We start from the raw sequence: 15,409 nt of genomic DNA, 5'->3' as shown, positions 1-15,409 counted from the left end.
GGCAACTCCAGTTAAAGGATCTGAGATAAAAGGGCTTGGTATTGCCTGAGATCTTGGTGAGCCACTGCTAGTCGCAAAGGATGCTACTGCCTGACTTGTTTTAAGGCAGTATGGTCATATGAGTTACGCTCAATCAAGGCACCCCGTGCCTTTTGTCTGGCTGCATCTCAATCTTTTGTTTTCCCTCCTCCAGGAAAGGGGTTCTCTGCTGTTTGCAGACAGGTGTCCTTTCTGCAGGAGCAGAGAAATACGTTTTGCATCCAAGAATGCCCTGCAGCTGCTCCCGGGTGGCTGTAGCGTAGATCAAGGGGCCTGTTCACACAACCTTGTTCCTAATTTGGTGGTTGCAGCACTGAGTGCTGTGTATGAATGAGATCAAGCACTATGGATGGAGCTTTCTTTGACCTTGCACCCTCTCAGAACTCAGTGGTGCTAGTCTGTATATGCTGCTGGCAGCTGTTGAATGCAGGGCATTTTGGGGCAAACTTAACGCTAAGCTTCAGTTTAGCAACAGCAATAAAAGACAAGGGGAGGGATGGGTTTATAAAATTATGCAGAGTGTGATGGAAGTGGATAGAGATAACTTTGTCTCCTTTAATTTTTGGGGTCAGCCGATGCAGGCTGATGTGCAATAGATTCCTTTCCTTTTTCACTTAGAAGCTCCTTGATCCATTGATCTTGAGCAGCGTAATTTTAAATCTAATGTATGAGGGATATAAGGACTGAAATAAATCTTGCCACTGACAATGTAGCCTTGGGATCCCTGTCACTTAATTAAAAAGGCATTATGTCAAACACAGAGGCATTAGATTTATATATTAAAAGGGGAGAGATATAACATGATGTGCAATAGATTCAGAACAGACAAATGGGTATATTACTGCACATAATGCCTAACTTGCTTCATGGAACTCACCGCCACAAGATATACTGATGGTCCCCTAGCATAGATGGCTTCCTAGAGGTTAGGTCCATCAATGGCTTTCAGTTGTGACAGGCAAATGGAACCTCCATGTTCAGAGGCAGTGTATCTCTGAATACCAATTTTTGAGGGGGGGCAGAGAAAAAACTGGGGGAGGCTTTGGCCTCTGTCTCCCAGATTGTGATCCTTCTGGGCTATCAGATTGGTCACAATGGGTAACAGGATGCTGGACTAGGTAGACTTTTTGGTCTGATCCAGCAGGGCTTTTCTTGTAGCTGCCCTCGTTTCTCACAGAGTGTTTTTCTTTTTTCTCCCGTTCCCAGAAACTGGCAACTACACGTGTGAATTCTGTGGCAAACAGTACAAGTACTACACTCCCTACCAGGAGCACGTGGCTCTTCACGCCCCGATCAGTGAGTATCTCGTTGAGACATGTGATGTGTTGTGGGTTCTGCTTGCTGCCTGTGGGAGGAAGGGCTGGGTTGTGAGTAGGCGCTCCCGCAGTTGCTTCATGGCAGCAAGGGGGCTGGGAAGTGGCCGCCACGGACGAGGAGGCAGCAGCTGAGAAAGGGACGATAAGCGAAATAAAAAAAGACAGAGTTTGCCCTTTGGGGATGGGGCAACAGCAGTTTCTGCATTGGGGTGGGGGGGTTATTTAATATTTGTGCTTCTGTGTATTTATAGACCCAAAAGGGAAGGGCACCAAAAAAAGAGGAAAAACAGTCAAGACGCCTGAAGCAGCCCTAACCTCTTTGTGTACAGTGGGGCTTAAGGGTGGGTGGAGTCAATGTGGCGTGGTGGGAATTAAAACAAAATTTCTGCTGTGTTCCGAAATTCTTCTCCATGGGATTTTTTTAAAAAAAGGATCAGACTCAGTTGTGTAATGAGTGACGTGGCATGTAATAAGTGAAGTGGCATGTTTCGCCAGCATGGTATAGTGGTTAACAGCAGTGGTTTGGAGTGTCGGATACTAATCTGGAGAACTGGGTTTGATTTCTCTACTCCTTCACTTGAGGCCAGCTGGGCGACCTAGGGCTTGTCACAGCTCTCTTAGCCCCACCTACCTCACAGGGTGTCTGTTGTGAGGAAGGGAAGAGAAGGTGATTGTAAGCTGGTTTAATTCTTCCTTAAGTGGTAAGAAAGTCGGCATACAAAAACCAACTCCTCATCTTCTTAAAAAGATCTGACTGCACATCATCATTGGCTTTGTGTTCTTTTCCTGTACTTTATGCCCAAAGTCACCTCTTTATTATTGGCTGCAGTTATAGGGTTGGATCCTATCAGTTTGTCCAGTGGCAAAAGCCCCTTTTGACCAGGGAAAAAGCTATGGCAGGAAGTGTGGGACCTTCATGGGGGAGGGACCATGTGGAGTAGGGGTTGCAGTGAGGAGGGGAATCAAATGATATCAAGCAGAAAAGCTAGCAGGACCCTCCAGATCCTAATTTTCTGTCCTTGTGGCATCAACTTCCTCGACTATTGTTGAGATCATGACCCTGCTTTTTTACTCTCAAGGTGTTCAGAGTTCCTTAGGACGAAAATTAAAAGCAACCAATATGTGTTTTTCAGTTTGTTTATTTATTTCATTTATACCCAACGTTTCTCCCCAGCGGGGACACAAAGTGGCTTGCAACATTCTCCCCTCCTCCCATTTTATCTTCATAACAACAACCCTGTGAGGTAGGTTCGGCTAGGAAAGAGTGACTGGCCCAAGGTCGCCCAGAGCTCTTCAATGACAGAGTGTGGATTTGAACCTGAGTCTCCCAGATCCTAGTCCAACATTCTAACCACTAAACTAAGCTGTGTTTCTTTAGAATCCTCAGAGGGTCTGGTGGCATTTTAAAAACTGATTTGTTGTGGCATCAGTGTTTGTGGATTTTAAAGCCAACTTCCTCAGGTGCATACAATGACTCCTTAGTCAGCAGAGTATGTTCAGTAAAATCACAATGAAGCATTAAAAGCACATAATAAAATCCACTAAAATCACTGCACAAAATCAGTAAAAGCAGCAAAAATGGAGAGGCATATAGGTGTTGTCTTGTTTGAGGGACATCTTTTGGCTTCAGGGAGGTCTAGAGATGGCTGGTCAAGTTATGTTCAGGTATACTTTGTGTCCAATTCTTGCCGCTGGGATTGGGGACTGCTTAGAGAAGTAAACATTTCTGTTGGGGAAATGGGGGGTATTGAGGGGGGAAACGGGTGGGAGCCTTGTTCGCCAAAAAAATTCCCTGTCAATCTCGAACCCACTTCTTCCTTAAGAGTGTCAAAAGGAGTAGCCTGTCTGTAGAGCAGTTGTGATATTCTAATTCTCTCAACTTCATGAGTCTCTGTTGCTCCTTCCTTTGTAGCTCAAGTGGCTCTGCTTTGTCTAATGGCACTATGAGATGAGGTTTCTTCGTGACATTTTTGTCTGATTTGTGTGTGTGTGTGTGTGTTCAGGGAGGGAGAGTCCAGCACAGCCAGACAAGTCCCCCCACCCTCAGTGTCCAGGCAGATCTCAAGCGATTCTTCAGGCTTAATTCCTCTGAAGGAGATCAGTCTGGGGTGTATCCAAGGCAGGGCTGGAACCATATCTGTGGGAAAGAAGCATGTTGGAGGAACAGATTGTTGCTCATTGGTTCGAGCATTAAAATCCTGTTCAATTCAATATTTGGATCCAGAAAGCTGCACGTGTGGTGGTCTCTTTAGAAACCAAGAAGCGTCGAGCAGGCTCTTGGCAAATCTGAGAGGTCACAGAGAGATGAGGAAGAAGGGAGTGAGGTGTCCCGTACGTTAACAAACCAGATCTTGGAATTTTGCCCAGATGGTGACAGGGGAAGCATTTTCTGGATTCGGATTTTTTGTCTGGAAGGCTTTTTGTTTCAGTTTGGCAAATCCGAATGCACACGTGGCAAATCCTAATGCCCTTACATGGCAGTCTGACTACTGTAAAAGCTAGATAGTGTGTGTGTAAAGTGCCGTCAAGTCGCAGCCGACTTATGGCGACCCCTTTTGGGGTTTTCATGGCAAGAGACTAACAGAGGTGGTTTGCCAGTGCCTTCCTCTGCACAGCAACCCTGGACTTCCTTGGTGGTCTCCCATCCAAATACTAACCAGGGCTGACCCTGCTTAGCTTCCGAGATCTGACGAGATCAGGCTAGCCTGGGCCATCCAGGTCAGGGCCAAATAGAGGGGATTGTATTACTCTGGTGCTGAAAGATCTGGGCTGGTGGCACATTGGATTGTGGGCCCAATTCAAACTGCCGCTTCTTACCATTGACGTTCTAAATGGCTTAGGGCCAGGGTACTTGAAGGACCCTCTCCTCCCATATTGTTTAGACTGTCAGTTAAGCTCTGCCTGACAAACCCTGCTCTTTGTGCCCCCACCTTCAGAGGTGAGGTGGGTGGCAACCAGAGACAGGGTTATTTTAGGAGTGGCCCTCGTCTGTGGATTGCCCTTCCCCCTGATGGTCACCTGGCGCCTAGGGGACTTTCTTTTAGGCACTAGGCCAGAAGGCTTTTGTTTATCCAGGCTTTTAATTAAGGGGGTTAATTTTCTAAAATTATTTTATAGAGTTCTTTTAGTCTGAAAACTGTTAAATTCATTTTAAGCTGCTCAGTTATTTGTTTTTTATTCTGTGGCTGGGGTTTTTTAAATGTTGGGTTTTAATTTATAAATTTAATGTTATGTTTTATTATATCCTGGGGAAGGCACTGGCAAACCACCCCGTAAACTAAGTCTGCCTAGTAAACTTTGGGATGTGACGTCACCCCATGGGTCAGGAATGACCTGGTGCTTGCTTTTTTATTATATCATTTTGTAAGAGGAGACCAATGTAAGCCACTTTGGGGTGTAATGTAAGGTCCCCATTGGGGAGAAAAGTGGGGTATAAATGAAGCAAATAAATAAATCGTGTTGCGTCTTGTAAGTTCCCGAAGAGAGGCTGCATAAAAATCCCTTAAATAAATAAACTGGGCCTTCCTCAGCTGGCATGACTCGATTTAGACGGGACCTAAGGAATGCAAGTTAGCAAAAAGTATTTGTATCAAGATTGTAGGATAATTTTATCTCTCTGCACCCCCGCACCCCTGTTTTTGAAGGCTAGTTCAAGGTAGTCCTGGTTATTTCCAAGACTAGGGAGCATCATAAGAGACCCAAAATGTGAGAAAATAAGACTGCCCCATGGGTATCTCCAATGACCCTTTCTGTTTGCTCAGAGATTGTAATTCAGCGCACCCCGCAACCAGCCAGTGTTTTTGCAGATGCCCCGAGGTCTTGAATGTATGCAGTGTGTTGGATGTGGAAAGTGCGGAATCTAGGTGGGATCTAGATCTGTAGGGTGAGTGGGGGAATTCTAATGTGTTGGGTGGTTTCGGAGACGTTTACAGTTGTGCAAGGAGGGGTGTCCCAGAAGGTTAAAGGGATTTGGAGAGCACAAATCTTACCAGGCGGGCACAGATTCTGGGAATTGATTTGTCTATCCCGGCACTAGTTCTGAATGTTCATATCCAGAATATTCTCGATCTCCACTCTTCGTGGCAGTGAAGACAGAAGCGAGTCCTTCAGGCAAAAAAACGCCAGCTTCCATTATCCGCTGCTCCACCCTCTTCCACCGCACTCCCTCCGGTGTCCCGCCGGCATCCCAGTCCCAGATGTTTCGTGCTCCAAATTCTGGATCCCCGGGAAGCAAAGCCACCACAGGTACGGTTCCGCTTTCTCCTGTCAGCTGCTCTCAGTTGCATGGCTGCTGTAATCCCCTCCACCCCTCCCAAGCCAGTGGGGAGGCTATTTCATCACTAAAGTGTGTGTGTATGGGGGGGGGTTACCCCAGAATATTATATCAAGCATTAAAATAAGCAAGAAGCTGGTAAAACTCCTTTCCTCTCCAAAGTATAACAGACCTTGTAAGTGAAACTTATAGAAAATATTTTAAATTAGATTCTTCTCTCCTTACCCACCTATCCCCCCCACACTTGATGCCAGAGAGAGCCAGCATGCCATAGTGGGTAAGAGCCACAGACTCTGATCTGGAGAACTGAGTTTGATTCCCCATTCCTCCACATGGAGCCTGCTGGGGGACCTTGGGCTAGTCACAGTTCTCTCAGAGCTCTCTCAGCCTCACCTGTCTCACAAGGTGCCTGTTGTGGGGAGGGGAAGGTGATTGTAAGCCACTTTGAGACTCCTTAAAGATAGAGAAAATTGGGGTATACAAACCAACTCTTCTTCTACTTCTGGTTCAAAAGTGATGTCAGAAACTCCAGCCTGACTCTTGTTTGGTGGAGCGAATGAGGAGTTTAAGCTCAGAGTGTTAATAGTAAAAACCAGGTGCTTATGTGCATGGGAAGTGAAGCAAAGTATGGCCTACACAGCATGCATAGGCTTTGTGTGTGGGGGGGGGGGCTGAGCCCAGCCTTAGAATGCTGGTCACAAGAGACACAGCATTGGGTGTCCTCTTTTGCAACCATAAGAAGAAAGAAAACGAGTACAGTGGTCCATGGAAACAAGAATTAGGCATGAGATGCAGTTAGTTGTCTGATTTCCATGGGCCTGGTTCATCCAACGCTGGACTCTGGGCTTTTTACAGCTCATAGAAACATAGAGCTGGTAGGTACCTCAAGAGTCATCTAGTCCAACCCCCTGCACAATGCAGGAAATTCTCAAATACCTCCCCCCTGCTCCCCCAGTGACCCCTGTTCTGTGCCCAGAGGAAGGCAAAAAACCTCCAGGATCCCTGGCCAATCTGGCCTGGAGGAAAATTCCTTCCTGATCCCAAAGTGGCGCTTGGCATTATCCTGGGCATGTAAAAAAAGCCAGAGCTTGAGGTCCAAGGAAGGTCATCTGCACCGTGGTCTGGATCTTGCCATGCAGCAGACTGAAGTTGTGTAGCCCATTATGCCATCTTAAAATCGTGCCATGTCAGATAGCAAGGTGGCAAGAGATCTATTTTTACAGTTGCTCACATAAAAAAAGCTTTCCTACGAGGAGAAAACTGGCACAGGAACCTTTTTTCCTTGCTGGGGTAATTTTCTCCTTGCAGGGAGAAAAACAGAGCTGAGCAGATTTTTTATTTTACTTTTATTAAACATGGGGAGTCATTTTAAAAAGAATGCTTTTCAGTGCCTGAGTGGGCGCCTGAGTGGGCGCACTCCGTTCCTGCTCCGTTCTGAGTGCCCAAAAGATCTGCTCAGCTCTGTTCTGGATCAGCACTCACCCGGCCCCTTGTCTCCCCTATTCTCCCTCCCTGCAGAAAGTGCTTTCAGCCGCAGAGTGGAAAGTAAAACGCAAAACAACTTTGAAGAAACAAACAGCAGCTCCCAAAACTCGAGTGGTAAGTACGCTCATTCCTCTGCCACTTCTCTTTTGCAATACCACTCTCCCCCCTCCCCTTTAAATAAGCAATGGGCTGACCTGAGTTACTTGGTTGTTGCTTGAAGTGGGAATGGGGCGTGGACGACCTGACCCTTTAATTTACCAGGAAGGTTCCTGGGGGGCTGCTGTCACTGTGGGCATCTGGCAGCCAGGAGCAAACTGAGCATTGCTGTGAGGGGGGGGCACGTGGCTCAGCTTGCTCTCGGGGTGGTTTGCCTTCTCACTTTGCACGGAGTTGGCGGGGGGGGGGGCACAGCCATGGCCATATCCTGTTGTTTTCTCTTGCTCCTTTCCACCTTGTGAATTTATCTCACTTGGCAGCATCTGAGCCTTTTGCCTCTGAACCAGGCAGGGCCTCTGCAGGTTTAAGCAAGAAAAGCTACCGATTGGGTAGCCTCAAGAGGTGGGGCAGAATTTCTGTTTGGCAGAGGAAGCCTTTTTGCCCAAAGCATGCTTCTTCCTGTGCAGATTTTCCTGAACTGAGCTCCAACGGTGAAGTGGGCGAGACCGTTAACGTGCCAATTTAGTGTGTGCTTACCTAGAACTGGAATTCTACACATTCTGAAATAGCCTCATGATTTAATTTGCTTCGTATTGTAACCATTTCAGAATGTAGTGGGGGGGGGGAGGTTGCTGGTTTGAGTACTCCTAATTTAAGAGCCAAGCTTCCTGCAAGACAGAAACTTAGCATGTCAAGGAAAAGGCTATGATAGAACTCTTCTCACTAGATTTCTATCTGCAGGGAGATTTTTGACATGAAGAAACAGTCACTCGCTCTGCCCGTGTTCCCAGGAAAGTTGAATGTTCTTTCTTTTTTAAAAAAAATTATTATATAGAAAGGGGTACAGAAGGAAAAAGGGGGAAATAGGGATATCAGCAATACAATTATTAAACAAAAAAGCAAAGACAGAGCTAGCAGACTGTATTGCCATACTTTTCATCGCCATTGTACCATCAATTGGTGGCTCAAGTATGTTCTTGTTCAGAATGTACAGAGTTTCCATGCATGTAAAATCAACCTACACGGGTCTTGTTGTATTGGATTAAAGCAATAGGTGTGGTGGGTGGAGGATATTATGGGGGAAAGAAACGGTCCTTCAGATCAGGGTACACTAAAATAGCTTGGTGTACATGAATTTTTGACTTTGTACCATGTTGGGAGGGCCCTGCCTCAGTGGACGAGCACCTGCTTTGCACGCAGAATGTCCAAGGTTCAGTCTTTAAAGGGCGAGTGCTGGAAAAGACCTTTCTCTGCTTGAGACCCTGGGGAGCTGCTGCTTACAATTCTGAGCTGGATGTGCTCAGTATAATGATATAAATGCTACCATATGGTGGGAGGTAAGGTTCCAGTAATACCTCTGTCACATTGCCCATCTGAGTAGCAAAAGGAGAAAGGGAGAAGTGGGGGGCAGGAGTGGTGTGGAGGGAAGAACGGCTGTTTTAGGAAGTTTAAGCTTGGGAAACGAAATAGGGGAAGTATGTTTACCTCCCCTATCTTTCTGTGTGTGTGTGTGTGTGTGTGTGTGTGAAAGAGAGAGAGAGACCTGTGAAGCTGGGCACGCAACCCATCAAAATAGCCTGGCCCATCCCTGTTAATAGCTACATGAGAGAGAGACACAGAGAGAGCTTCATATGAACTGTAAAATTGTCTTAACAAGTCACCGTCGGGGCATGCAAGCAAAGACTCCAAAGGACATGAGTCGGTCAAGTGAGAAATGATTGCTATTCATATATCTCTAGATAACTAGGTCCCCCCCTCCGCAACACTCACAGTGACCATGTACTCCCTTTCCCCTGCTGCAGAAGTTAGAGTTGAGGTGGTACAATTAGATTTCAAGAGGTATCTGTGCAAATACCTGAAGATGACCTTGTGTAAGTGTGTTAAGTACGGTCAAGTCACTTCCGACTCATGGCCACCCTATGAATCAATGTCCTCCAGAACGTCTTATCTTTAACAGCCTTGCTCAGATCTTGCAAATTGAGGGCTGTGGCTTCCTTGATAGAGTCAGTCCATCTCTTGTTGGGTCTTCCTCTTTTCCTGCTGCCCTCAACTTTTCCTAGCATGATTGTCTTTTCCAGTGACTCTCGTCTTCTCACAGTGTGACCAAAGTACGACAGCCTCAGTTTAGTCATTTTAGTTTCTAGGGACAGTTCAGGCTTGATTTACTTTACAACCCACTGATTTGTTCTTTTGGCAGTCCACCGTATCCGTAACAAGATGGCCTTAAGCATCTTTTAAAAAACCGACATGGCCTTAAAATCACTTGACTGACAGAGTACAAGACGGACAACCCCTGCACTGAGGAGCTCACAGCCTAAATCTGTCTGTCCCTTTTTAGGTGCTTAGGCTTTGTTTCAGCAGGGAAGAGGGGGAGATCTGTGCCTTTCTGGAAAAGAGGGGTTTAAAGAAATGCAAGTGAGGAGTCATCATGCAACTTCTTACCATGACTGTTAAAGTGGAGTGGTGGCATTTTTTGTAAAAGAACTACACCTTAAGAACCTGCTGAAATTGTTATTCCAGTGTGTGCAGGTTCTGCGCTCAGCCTTCTATAGGCCTTGGATATCTCTCTTGGCATTTTTTGTGCGCTTTGCATGTATTCACAATGTGGTTTGCGATACAAATGTAGGTAGGAGGTTGTGAGCAGGTGTGGGCTTTTTAATTTTACTTTATTTTGTGGATTGGTAACTTTCTGTTGCGGCGGTGTTCTTGATATATCAACTTCTGTTTATAAGTGTGAGCTTTTGCCATGTCAATTTAAAACAGATCGGGGATTCCAGTTTAAAAAGAAAAGCGTATTACACAAAGCTTGAAGTCTGCTTACACCTGGTTTTGATTGACCTCCATTTGTTCACTTCTGTTGAGGGTGTGGACAATGTGGGTGTGTGGAAGTCCCTTCCCAGAGTTTAAAAATACTGAAGGCGAACTTGGGGGGGGGGGGGAAGGACCTTGGTTTTGTAGTGGAGCAGATGCAGAAGGTTTGATACCCATCTGAAAGGTGTTGGGAACATGTGCAGGGAATAATGACCTCTCAGTGTTTGAAACCCTGGGCAGCTCAGCTCAGTCTTGTGATAGAGGGATGGATGGTTTGACCTCCATATAAGGCAGCTTCTCATGTGGGAAGCAAGGACTACATAAGAGCCATAGCATGCAGAAAGAATTTCTTTTGGGGATCTTGCCTGACTTTGCAGATCTTGGTAGTAGCAAGAGTGTGATTCTATCCATCCGTGCCTCTTCTTTTCCTCCCCACCACATAAGCAGATCTGGAAGGTCTCCACATTAAAAGCATTTCCATCCCTTCAAATCAAATCAAATCAAAAACCCCTTCAGACGTACCCTTGTGGCAGTCACTCTGCTATGTAAAAATTTCTCCTTGCTAGCCTTGCTGTTCTGCTTGTGATCATTACGATACCCAGCCTAGTCTGAAGCCTTGAGCAAAATGGCCAGTGGCAGCAAACCTCAGCTCTCCTCCATGTTATCTGCACAACAACACTGTGAGGGAGGCTAGCCTGAGAGTATGTGACTGCCCCAACGTCAACCAGCAAACTTCCATGGCAGAGTGGAGGTTTGCGTCTGGAGTCTCCCAGATCCTAGTAGGACACTGTAACCACTTCACCACATCACCAGATTGTCCTAAATAAGCCCTTTGTGCTAATCCTGCTGCATGTATTCTCCCCACAAACACATACCAACACTGACAATGACCATGTACTCCCCCGCCCTGGGTTTTAGACTGCTGCAGAAGTGGGAGCTGAGGTGGCAGAGGTAGAGCAATTAAATTTCAAGGTGAATCCTTGAAAATACCTGAAGATACCTTAAAATTATTTGACAGTGGAATAAATTTTTTTCCACATTTAATATGCAGGCTCAAAAAAGAAAAGGAAACCATGGCAGCCAGTTCTATAAAATTGAGTTGGATTCAGAGAGTGACGAGTGAGACCTTGTTTCGGTGCACAGAGCACCTGCTTTGCATGCAGAAGATCCCAGGATCCATCCCTACCATCTCCAGTTAAAGGATAAGTGTTGGGAAGTGCCTTTGTTTGTCCAAGGCCCCTGGAGAGCTGCTGCCTCTAACCAAGGTGGCTCAATGGCCTGACACCATAAGGCAGCCTGACATCAAGGAGGGGCCCATGGTTCAGGGGCCCCATGTTCAATCCTTGGCAAGGATCTTTGGTGTATGGAAAGCCTTTCCTTTGCCTGAGCTCCTGGAGAGCTCCTTCCAGTCAGTAGAGTCAATACAAAGCTAGATGGACCAGTGGTTTGACTTGGCATAAAAAGGTAACGGTCCCCTATGCAAGCACCAGGCCATTCCTGACCCATGGTGTGACGTCACATCCCGACGTTTACTAGGCAGACTTTATTTACAGGGTGGTTTGCCAGTGCCTTCCCCAGTCATCTTCCCTTTACCCCCAGCAAGCTGGGTACTCATTTTACCGACCTCAGAAGGATGGAAGGCTGAGTCAACCTTGAGCCAGCTACCTGAAACCAACTTCCGTCAGGATCAAACTCAGGTCGTGAGCAGAGCTTGAACTGCAGTACTGCAGCTTACCACTCTGCGCCACAGGGCAAGGAAGTCCTTATTGGCCTTAGTAGATTTATTAGGGTAGCAAATGATGTTTTAGTTATCATCCTCAGGAACTGGTTTTGCAGCCCACACATCAGTGAGCAGATCCCAAGCTGTGTTGGATGGATGGCGTAGGCTCTCTCTCAGTCTCAATATCTGAATCTCTTTCTTTCTTTCAGAAACCGCAAGTCCCCTGGTTTCAAATCCTTTTCCGCTTTTGCAAAGTAAGTGCGATGGATGCATGTGGCGCTACGCTTAGGTGGCTCTTTCCATCCAGTTTCCCCTCAAACTTGGCCCAGCTAGCTTTTCTCCATAAGTGTTTTACTGCTCCACATTTATGCAATGAGGAGGAGGAGGAGCGTAAAGGAAGAAGCCCCCTCTTGGCACTTATCCGTTTGAATTATTTAGACCCAACTTCTCCAGAATCTGTTTGAGAAAGCAAATTTAAAACAATACAGGGTGCAATGGGTTTAAAAAGACCTCCCTCCCCAGCCCTGCAACCATCTCATAGACCAGTGGTCCCCAACCTTTTTCGAGTCACGACCCCCTTTTACAATTGCCAAGTAACCTGCAACCCCCGCCACATTTGCATAAAGCCATAAAATGATATTTCAGGTTCAGCTTATTTAGCTGGTCTAAGATGTCTGGACATAAGTCTGACATCAGAAACCACAACCACAACATTTAAAAACCAGTGGGGGGACATTTTAACCTTCCAGGACACTGAATTGCTGATTTAAGAGTAACAGTTATCTTACAAAGTGATTTTAAAGGGAGATTAAAAAGACAGACTGCTGAATTACAACTAATAATGAAGCTTAAGACAATGCATTCTCCTGGACTGAATAGAGATCTAGGATTCCTGTCTCATTGCCAATGCTGATATCTCCATGCCTACTTAACCTCTGCATATCACCCCTAAACCAATCATGCTTGCTAATATCATCCACCCCAAAATCTGGATGTGATGTAAGTGTGCTGGGCAATGCTCTGGCCATCCCCAAAAATTCCACAGTACGAACGCCTGGTAAACAAAGGGAGATGGCAGGGGGGGAAGGAAGCAGCAAAAAAAAAGAGAGAGAGGAGCCGAGCGCAAGGAGCAAGCTTGGCCGGCTCTCCCCCGGCCGCAGCGATTGTCCGTGTTAGGGAGTCGGCTCGCCCGGAGGCGCGAGGCCCAGTGGGGGCCGAACAAAAGCGGCGCTTCTTTCCCACGCTCGCACCCGGTCCCCTCGCCGCCGTCGTCCCCCTTTCCCAACGGCCAGCGAAAGCACAGCCTCCGCTGGGCCCTTCTGTCGCTTCCCCCCGCCTTCCAGGCCAGGGCCTGCACCTCGGCTTCCTGCTCGCGCGGCCCAGAGAATCCATTCACTCCCTCCTTTTCCCTCTCTCTGCCTTTCCCTCACCATGCCGAGGCCTGCACGGGGCACCCAGGCAAGCTACGCAGTCTAGAGCGTGGCAGGGGGAGAACGGGTTAAAAAAAAGCTCCCACCCCGAGGTAAGCGGCCGTGCGTCGCCGTTGCTTTAAGTCCTCCCGGCTGCCGCCATCACGCTGCCGCCGCCACTGAGTACAACCTCCTCCACCTCCCTCGTCTGATGGAAACCCCGTGGCGATGACCCCCCAGAAAACACTTCGCGACCCCCAAGGGCGTCGCGACCCACAGGTTGGGAACCACTGTCATAGACCTTCAAACAAGCAGTCTGTTGACAAAATCAGTAGCGTAAAACAGGCAAAGGATAAAAACAGGCTACAAAAGCATCCCATAAAAAGCTTCAGCAGGTGAAAAGAGAGGCCAGACTAAAACAACACAGCAGTTGAATGAAAGCTTAGATAAAAACCTGGATGCCTAAATGTTAATAAAATAGGTGTCAGGTAAACCTCAAGAGAGGCCATTCTATAGATGGGCAGCTGCCCCTGAGTATACCCTCTCTCTGGTCAGCACCTACCTTATTTCTGTGACATAGAGAGCAGAGCTTGAGATGAGATCTTTATAAAGAACAGTTTTGCTAAAGCATTGTAGATTACTGTGCTGAGGATCATATTAAGCTCTTCTCAGGCATTATCTTCATAGAATCATCACTATAGCCGTCTAAAGTAGGCCAGTGGAGTAGCACCCTGTATGCAAATGGATTGTTAAGATGGATGAAGCAGAGAGAGTAGTCTGCTGAAGGTGAGAGTCAAACTAGGCATTTCCTAATGGCACACTTTGTTCTTCTGTTCTCATTTTCACACCTGCTGTTTATTTAAATAATATTACAGCCAACAGTTTATGCCAGTTGAAACATGCAGTTGATCAAAACTCCTAATAAAGCAACGGTCAGAAGTTGGCAACAGTCAGAAGTTGGCAGCAGCAAAGACAAGAGCCTCTGAATCCTGGCTCCAGCAGCAGAATTTCCCTTGGGAGGGATTTCCTGAGGCCCTATTCTACATGGCCCTGCCCTGTGGGGCTTCATATTGGGGCAGGTGGTCATTTAGGTATCTGTTCAAGGCTTTAAAAGTTAAAACCAGAACTTTAAATTGGGCCCAGAAACCACCTGGGAAGATAACGGCATTGGTTTAAAATCGGCATAATATGAGATGAATCTATGAAGTTCCTTTATACAGAGCCCTGGATCAATATGTTGACTGGCAGCCACCCTCCAGGGTCTTGTGTAGAGAAAGGCTCTGCTCTGCTGGAAATTCTTCTCCTGGAGAGGCCAATCCCAGAGATTGAATCTGGCCATTCTGAATGCAAAGCAGATGCCCCATGGCTGCTGTATATCATTGGTCTGTCCAGCTCAGTATTGTTTCCTCTAACTCTTGAGGGTTGCTAAGGCTTCCTTTCAGTTAGCTGATGTACAATAACCAAAATAAAGAATACTCTTACGCTGTTCCAATATGACATGAAAAGAGTTACAGCATATATTTTAAACAGTACAAATGGTTATTAAGACACATTAAATATATATAGGCATATAACATACACACACATATACACACACAACATACAATATATAATGTCTGTTTAACAAATCTTAGGTCCAAGTGAATATAAAGTGAAGAAAGAAGAATCACTTTATATTCACTTACAGACTTAAGATTTGTTAAAGACATTATATATTGTATGTTAAGTGTATATGTGTGTGTGTATATGTTATATATCTATATATATTTAATGATAGGAAACCAGTGTAGGGAACTAAAGAGGGGACCCACTTAATAAAGTGCAAACTTTGTACACGCAAGGCAAATGTGAGTCATCGAAGTGGGTTTGGGAAGAAAAACAGATTCCAGTCCTGGAATCCAAAATTGAGAAAGCATTTGTGAAGAATAATGCTAAGCAGAATTGAATAGGCGATTGGAGCTGAATGGGTGATTGGAGCTGCTCTTGAAAGATGAGCAAGGCGAGGGAGGAGCGGGACAGTCGTGCTGCCTAGAATCTCTCATCGCTGCTAGCTTGGAAGTAGAAAGACAACTCGGAGCATCTCATCATACAGACATGGAGCTAGTCCTCACTGAGGCAGCCAACCTGCGTAGGTTAGTGGAATGCTAGTGATGCTAGTGGAAAGTGCCATCAAGTCAGAGCCGATTTATGGCAACCCCTA

At 46.3% G+C, this 15,409-nt stretch overlaps 1 protein-coding gene across 9 annotated transcripts in view; it reads left to right on the top strand.

Annotated features, from left to right (window-relative positions):
* ZNF618 (zinc finger protein 618) overlaps nt 1-15,409 on the top strand; it is a 60,143-nt gene that overhangs the window by 32,405 nt on the left and 12,329 nt on the right. For 6 of the 9 annotated variants that reach the window (XM_056860642.1, XM_056860637.1, XM_056860638.1 and 3 more), the window contains 4 exons: nt 1,246-1,335; nt 5,412-5,600; nt 7,147-7,227; nt 12,010-12,054. In XM_056860642.1, the coding sequence (XP_056716620.1) occupies nt 1,246-1,335; nt 5,412-5,600; nt 7,147-7,227; nt 12,010-12,054 (405 nt within the window). The remainder of the gene's footprint in view (nt 1-1,245; nt 1,336-5,411; nt 5,601-7,146; nt 7,228-12,009; nt 12,055-15,409) is intronic. The other 3 variants (XM_056860646.1, XM_056860641.1, XM_056860640.1) reach the window with 1 other exon arrangement.

Source organism: Euleptes europaea, chromosome 14, assembly GCF_029931775.1.
Source record: "Euleptes europaea isolate rEulEur1 chromosome 14, rEulEur1.hap1, whole genome shotgun sequence".
Classification (NCBI taxonomy): Eukaryota; Metazoa; Chordata; class Lepidosauria; order Squamata; family Sphaerodactylidae; genus Euleptes; species Euleptes europaea.
Note: the sequence above shows the minus strand (reverse complement) of the source record. Positions and strands in the feature narration are given on the sequence as shown.